Raw genomic sequence first — 7867 nt, 5'->3', positions numbered from 1 at the left:
AAAAAAAAAAAAAAAAAAAACCCTTTAAAAAATAAAAAAGAAGAGAAAATTCAAATATTGATGGTGACTCTTTCTTCCAGGTGAAGTTTTGGGATTACTAGGACACAATGGAGCTGGTAAAAGTACTTCCATCAAAATGATAACTGGATACACAAAGCCATGTGCAGGAGTGGTATGTGATATGTGAAGGAAATTTTATTTTAAATATTGATGACATCCTTCTATTATTCCTATCAGTAAATCAAATATCTTTTAAAAAAATAGATGAAATAATTTATAAAATTTCTCTTGCGTATTCAAACAATATTGTAGCTTAATGGCCACTTCTATCTCCTTTAGTAGAAAGGGGATTGGAGCAAAAACCAAAGGTGGATCTGACATTCATTGTCTTCTGTAGGTGGTGTTACAAGACAGCAGAACATCGGTAAGGCAACAGCATGACAACAGTCTCAAGTTCTTGGGGTACTGCCCTCAGGAGAACTCACTGTGGCCCAAGCTTACAATGAAAGAGCACCTGGAGTTGTATGCAGCCGTGAAAGGACTGGGCAAAGAAGATGCTGCTCTTAGTATTTCACGGTACAGAGAGAAGTCTCACAATCTGTAGCTGGAGGAAGGGAAAAATATGTCATTTCTTCATTGTATATAAAAAGGAAATTATAAACAGTGTCTTTAAATTTTCATGCAAATAAAATGATCGAACTACCTGCATAAGAACCAAATCATAAGATTTAGCATGTATGAAAATGTTAAGGAAGCTTAAATTTACTATCTAGAATAACAGTGCTTAGAGTCTCCTATAGTTGTTTTGGATAGGTCCATTTGCCATATACTTCATGTATAATCACACTGTTTTTTGTCAGATTGGTGGAAGCTCTCAAGCTCCAGGAGCAACTTAAGGCTCCCGTGAAAACTCTATCAGAGGGAATAAAGAGAAAGGTATGGGCCGGGCTCGGGGTTGCTCTGTGCACCCTTGGCTGGGTGCCCATGGGCTGTTCCTCCCATTGCAGCTGTGCTTTGTGCTGAGCATCCTGGGGAACCCATCAGTGGTGCTTCTAGATGAGCCGTTTACTGGGATGGACCCCGAGGGGCAGCAGCAAATATGGTAAGGAGAGCGAATATTAAGTGTCAGAGTCAATAGAATACATCTAGGTTTTTATTTTATTTTTTGTATGTTTCTTTGTTACATTTTGCTCCATTAACCTTTGACAGGCACATCTTCTATTTTGTAATTCAGTGAAACCTAATACAGCATTCAAAATTCCTCCAGGAAGGAAAAAATAGATATTTTAAGACCCAAACAGACTCTTGATTATGTTTGTTTGGATTTTTCTTCTCTTATTCCTCTTCCCCCTGTCTTTTTATTTTTCCATTTCATTTTTCAATTATTGAAAGTCACATAGTGTGATGTTTCTCTATTTTTTACTCCAACTTTTCTACTTTTCTTCTCCAATAATGCATTATTTTACCAATACTCTTCTTTTTTGAAGCCTATTAATATGGTACTATCATTAGGTAATGTAGCACAATTTTTGTTCTTTTTCTCTATGGCAAGGATTTTCTCTTGTAGCCTTATTTATCTATCTATTTATTTGTTTATTTATTTGTTATTTTATTGTATTACTTGACACAGAGTCTTTCTCCATCTCCCAGGCTGGAATGCAGTGGTGTGATCACAGCTCACTGCAGCCTCAACCTTCTGGGCTTAAGCGATCCACTCATCTCAACCTCTCAAGTAGCTGGGACCACAGGCATGTGCCACCATGCCTGGCTTATTTTTAAATTTTTTGTGGAGATGGGGTTTCACCATTTTGCACAGGCTTCTTGCATCCTAACATAACATCTTCTCTTTAGATTTCCTGCTTTTTTCTATTTATCTATTTTCCCAAATTACTTTCTAAATGTAAACAATCCCTTACTTTATCTTTAGGCAGATACTTCAGGCTACCATTAAAAACAAGGAGAGGGGCGCCCTCTTGACCACCCATTACATGTCGGAGGCTGAGGCTGTGTGTGACCGTGTAGCCATCATGGTTTCAGGAACGCTAAGGTGGGTGCCTGTCCTGAGCCAGCATGAGACTAACATGTTCTTATAGAGAGAGTTTCAGTTTGCTATGAACAGCTGATGCTCTACAGCTCCCTAACCTATAATTAAACACCTTCCTCTACAGTGAGAACCAAGGAATAAATTAAGAGACAAGTATTTTTTCTTTATTTCCCCTGAACTAGGTGTATTGGTTCCATTCAACATCTGAAAAACAAGTTTGGTAAAGATTATTTACTAGAAATAAAAATGAAAGAACCTACTCAGGTGGAAGCTCTCCACACAGAGATTTTGAAGCTTTTCCCACAGGCTGCTCGGCAGGAAAGGTAAAGGATGTTTTTGGTTTGAGTGACAAGTATGAGTGTTTTCCAGTATTAGCATCAATTAGTTTTGTGCTAGTCTAAACAGGAAGAGAAAGGCAGAGTGGACCTATTCATTACATAACAAGCTGTTTGAGGATTGCTAGGATGCATTACAAAAACTAAACAGTTATTTTTAGTGAGTGTTTTAGACCTCAGAAAAGGTGAATGTTGTGTGTGTGTGTGCATTCATATGTATGTGTGTAAATGGTGGAATGGCTTGGAGATTAAGAACAAAGTTCAGACAAATTAAACTATCAACTTTTAAATGATTTTTAAAAAATAAACAATGAAAACAATGCTTTCACCTACAGGATTTTGCTGAATATAAATCGCATCGAGAGTTCCATGCTTGAGAAGGATTGACTCTATCCTATATTATTCAGTTGTAAATCAGTTGATCCTCTCAATGTTTCTTTTAAAGTTGTATGTGGTCAGCCATGGGTTACAAGTAATGATAATCAAATCTTTGTGAATAGCAGAATAAGGCTGAATTTAATTGAAAGATGAACAGAATTTTCTTGTATACCATTTCTATTCATTTATTTTTATAATATTTATTATATTTATTGAACACCTATTATTTGCTGCAGGCTATGTATTGAATAGTCAACAAAATAGACAAGGTTCTTCTCTTTTGGAGCTGAGGATATTAAGCAAATGAAGATACAAATAAATGAGGATATGACATTGAGGTAGGGCTTTAAGACTGAGCAGGGTTCGGTCAGCTGAAAAGTGGGAGTAACAGACACTGTTTCCAGGAAACAGCTCGTTTAAAGAACTTAGGTCAAGAATGAATTCTACAAATGTGAAGGATGAAACAAAAGCTCATGTAGTTGATGTGTAAAGGGATATTCAAGTGGAGATGACAAAATACAGAGATGTAGACCTGTGGCTCACAAGAGAAGGAAGAGGTCATTGAGATCCAGTCTGGCAACAAACAAAGTGGGGGATTTTTTAACCATATAGAAGACCACTAAACTAGGAGAATGTTGAGGCCAACAAGAGAGATAGGAAGTCAAGAGGGTCTAGGTTGAACCCCAGGAGCTCTCAGCTTTGAGATGGGATTGAGGAAGAAAATAAATCTTCCTGTGTGGACAGTACCACCGCAACCATACCAACAAATACTGAGGATTATCTAGAACAGCACTGGCCAGTAGAATTTGTGGAATAATGAAAATGTCCTATCTGTGCTGTCCAGGATGGTAGTCAATACACATATGTAGCTACCGAGTACTTCAGATGTGGCTAGTGTGAATGAGGAGTTGAATTTTCAATTTTATTTATTTTAATTAGTTTAAATGTAAATAGCCACATGGAGTTAATAGCTACTGTATTAAGCAGTGCAGGCCTAGAGAATTAGAAGGAAAATCATAAGTGTGGTTGTCTCAGAAGCTAAGAGAGAAAGAGTATGTTTGTTTTAAGGAGGGTGTGTACAATTTTATATAATGCTTTTGAGAAATCTGCAGAATGAGGATTGAAGAGTGTTCATTGGATTGTGCACATGAAAGGGGGTCTGAAGGTCAAGAAATAATTTTTTTTTAAGCAGGAGAGGGTTCAACATATTTTAGTTCTTATAGGAGAGATTGAAAATTAAATCTCAATCTCTCTTATGAGAGAAGGGAAAGTAACACAAACGTTCTAGAAAGGTTGCTTTTTGAGAGTGAGTAAGAAATACAGCACAATAAGAAAGTGCAGGCTGAGTGGGAAAGATTCTTGATCAGAGCCATTTCTCAGAATTTATCTTCAACATAAAATTAGAAGCAACTAGATGTTTGTTGTTATAACATTTTTTATGGTTGAATATAAGTTATTTCACATCGATTCATGCTGTATCAAGTGAGACATTTTTATTTAAAGAACACTTTGAAAAATTATTTTACTTTGCCTGTTAATTCCTCCCCAGTGTTATCACACTGAAACTCAGTGATCAATCTCACTCTTCTTCCTGACAGATACTCCTCTTTAATGGTGTATAAGTTACCTGTGGAGGATGTCCACCCTCTGTCCCGGGCCTTTTTCAAATTAGAGGCAGGTAAGTTTGGATATATACAAATAAGACTTTGTGTATTGTTTGCATTATTTTTATGTAAAATATAGACTATGTAATTTCAAGTAGAACAATTAAATAGTCAATCAAAACTTGAAAAATCCCTACCAGGATAGTCATAACAATCTCAAAGGAAGTGAAGTGGTGGTCCTAGATGTGGATTTGCTCCACCTGATTCTTCCTGTGCTGACCAGGAAGCCCAGCCATGAGTCAGTCAGGTTACTCCATCCTGCAGGATTGAATTGGGGTACCAGGGCTGTTTCTTACCATGACAACAGTGCATAGAATTGAAGGATAATTATGAGAATGTTGTCCCAAAGAATATCAAGGGGAGCTTTTGGGGTCTCTATGTTTCTAAAAGCCAAGGTCCCAGGAGCAAATGTACAGAGGTAACAATTGGAGGACTGAGTGAAGGTCAGCAAAAGAAAACACAGAAGGGTGAGGTGTAACAAGTCACAATTGAGGAGGGGCTTCTGAACTAGTTCCAGAGACACTGCATATTTATGGCTATTGATGCAGAAGGTACAAATGTGGGGTTTGTTAAAAGGGAGCCAGCATGGAGTAGACTCCTCTGTAGATTTATAAATATAGAATAAATTATTCTCGACAGCTGATTTGGAGTCCAAAGCATACATGTAAAGAATCAAAAGGATAATACTAAAATAGGACACAAGGAGCTTTTTAGAGAGAGTTTATAGGAAACTGAATATGTTCATGCATGGCTATCTTTTATTAGCCATATCAGCACTCTTGTTTAATTTATCCTTCAAGGAAATGTAATTATTTGGCCTGTATCTTACAGTATCTAAACAATTTGAAGTTATTGTCTCTGTTGTATGACTTTACAAACACTTGGTGAAAAATATATAAGCCACTAATGTCAGTCTCTTTAAATGCAGTGAAACAGGCCTTCAACCTGGAGGAATACAGCCTCTCTCAGGCTACCTTGGAGCAGGTGGGTTTTCATTGAACGAGTGAACACCATCCAGATGACCTCTGTGTGAATCAGTCTTTCAGAAACACCCTGACTTTTTTGTATCTTTTTTATTTTCTCTTACTTAGGTATTCTTAGAACTCTGTAAAGAGCAGGAGATGGGAAATGTTGATGATAAAATTGATACAACAGTTCAGTGGAAACTTCTCCCACAGGAAGACCCTTAAAACGAAGAACCTCCTAACATTCAATTTTAGGTCCTACTACATTGTTAGTTTCCATAATTCTACAAGAATGTTTCCTTTTACTTCAGTTAACAAAAGAAAATATTCAATAGTTTAAACATTCAGTAATGATTAAAGTTTTCATTTTTAAAAATTTTAGGATGAATGAAACAAGGAAATATAGGGAAAAGCAGTCGAAAAAATTAACAAAATCAGACATGTTATTCCTCTCCAACGTGGTCTATTTTGGGCTTAAAAATAATTTAAAAATCATGTAATATTAGGTTGGTTTTTGGTTATCATCAATAAAGCTAACACTGAGCACATTTTACAAATAAAAATATGAGTTTTTTTAGCCTGAACTTCAAATGTATTAGCTATTTTTAAACATTAGTTACTCAGATTCTAATTAATGTGACATTGACTATAAGAAGATCTGATGAATTGGCACAACTTAACATTAAAATGACATATTCTGATTATAAAATAAATACATGTGAATTTTAGTACATATTGAAATTATATAGAAGAAGATAACCATAATCTGTAAGAAAGTACCAGAGTTAATATTTTATTTAGCCAACTTATATTCAATGTATTTTTTATGAGTCCTTTTTCAAAGGTAATATCAGTAGGCATAGTCATTTTCTGTATCTTTTCACCTCACAGTTCACGAACATTTCCCATGTCATTATAACACTTTTGTGTTATATAATTGCTGCATTAATGTTAGAGCTGTAGTGATGTAACACCAGAGTTATTAAGTTTGGGTTATATGCAAATTTACTTCTTAGAAATAAAACTTTGATGGACTTTTCTTATGTTTTGTTTACTACAGTCTTAAGGTAAGTGGTTGAGATATCAACTGATGGTTCTCTCTCTTTTGTAAGATTCATATTATTCTCTGACCTGTAGAAAAAGTTATTATCCATCTGTTGTCGTTTGGGTATTTGACCCTCTGAATCTCTTGTTGAAATTTGATTCCCAGTGTTGGAGGTGGGGCCCAGTGGGAGGTGTTTGGGTCATAGGAGAATGTATCCCTCATGAATTGCTTGGTGCTGTCCTTGCAATTATGAGTGAGTTCTCACTCTGTTAGTTCTCAGGGGAACTGGTAGTTAAAAAGAGCCCGGCATCTCCTTCTCCCTCTCTCTGTCTCTCTCACCATGTGATCTTTGCACATGCTGGCCCCACTTCACCTCTGCCAAGTAGAAGCAGTGTGAGGCCTCACCAGACGTAGATGTTGGCACCATGCTTCTTGTACAACCTGTGGTTTCAGAATCCCAACTGAAAGAGTCAGCCTAAAAGTGTCCTGTGAAACACCTAGGAAGATAGGACGTCAGGCAAGCAACAACTTCAATGGAAAATGTGTCTTGTTCCAAAAGCGACAGGAGGACCACTGCCACAGAAACCACCCTAAAGTCAGAAGTGGCGGTAAGAAGATAGGCCTGGTGAAAGCAGAGATGACATGCGGTTGCTGACTTTCACATGCTTCCAACAAGCAGCGTTTGCAGCAGAGCAATAAGAAACATTGATTGGATGAATACAGAAGCAAATGAATCAGAAAATTTAGCAGGATTGTGTTGGATTGGGTAACAACAATAACAAAAAAACAACAAAAAAAAACCTGTTGCAAATAAAATGAATATACATTTTTTGCCCATAAAGTCTCAGTGTCTCAATCCATTTAATTTTTTTTATTATAGTAAAGATGTAATAAAACAAAATTTGCTTGAAATAAATCAGACACAGAAGGAAAAATATTGTATGCTTACACTCATATGGAATATCTATTTATAGATTAGGCATATTCCCTGAGGCAGAAAGAAATTAAAGATTACTAGTGGCTTGGGGGAGGAGAGAGTGGGAGTTATCACTTAATGGTTACAGAATTCCTGTTTGGGTTGATGAACAATTTGAGAACTAGACAGTGGCGATGGTTGCACAATTTTGTGAATGCAATTAATGTCACTGAATTGTACACTTAAAAATTGTCAAAGTGGATAATTCATTTAATTTTAAAAAATAAAAATTTTTAAATTCTTTTATGTTTTGCCATAAAAATTATAGTGTTTATACAATCTAAACTGGAAAATACTCTTTCTTAGCTAATATGTTTTTCTATCATATACACACAGGATAATATTATATCTACTATTATATAAATACTTAGCATCATACTATGAACATCACACTTTCCTAGTTTATTGTATACCTATGTCAGTTTAAGTCAGGTTTTTTTTTTTGTTTTTTTTTTTTTTG

General features: G+C 35.9%; 1 protein-coding gene across 1 annotated transcript in view; it reads left to right on the top strand.

Annotated features, from left to right (window-relative positions):
• ABCA10 (ATP-binding cassette, sub-family A (ABC1), member 10) overlaps positions 1-6425 on the top strand; it is a 106615-nt gene extending 100190 nt beyond the window's left edge. Inside the window, exons 32-40 of the mRNA XM_011983972.1 lie at positions 81-172; positions 398-576; positions 861-936; positions 1008-1102; positions 1928-2047; positions 2227-2367; positions 4356-4435; positions 5350-5405; positions 5513-6425. Of these exons, the coding sequence (XP_011839362.1) occupies positions 81-172; positions 398-576; positions 861-936; positions 1008-1102; positions 1928-2047; positions 2227-2367; positions 4356-4435; positions 5350-5405; positions 5513-5611 (938 nt within the window). The 3' untranslated portion in view covers positions 5612-6425. The remainder of the gene's footprint in view (positions 1-80; positions 173-397; positions 577-860; positions 937-1007; positions 1103-1927; positions 2048-2226; positions 2368-4355; positions 4436-5349; positions 5406-5512) is intronic.
• The last annotated feature ends 1442 nt before the right edge of the window (positions 6426-7867 follow it).

This window comes from Mandrillus leucophaeus, unplaced genomic scaffold (assembly GCF_000951045.1).
Source record: "Mandrillus leucophaeus isolate KB7577 unplaced genomic scaffold, Mleu.le_1.0 Scaffold1, whole genome shotgun sequence".
Taxonomy (NCBI): Eukaryota; Metazoa; Chordata; class Mammalia; order Primates; family Cercopithecidae; genus Mandrillus; species Mandrillus leucophaeus.
This window is presented reverse-complemented; position numbering and strand designations above follow the sequence as displayed.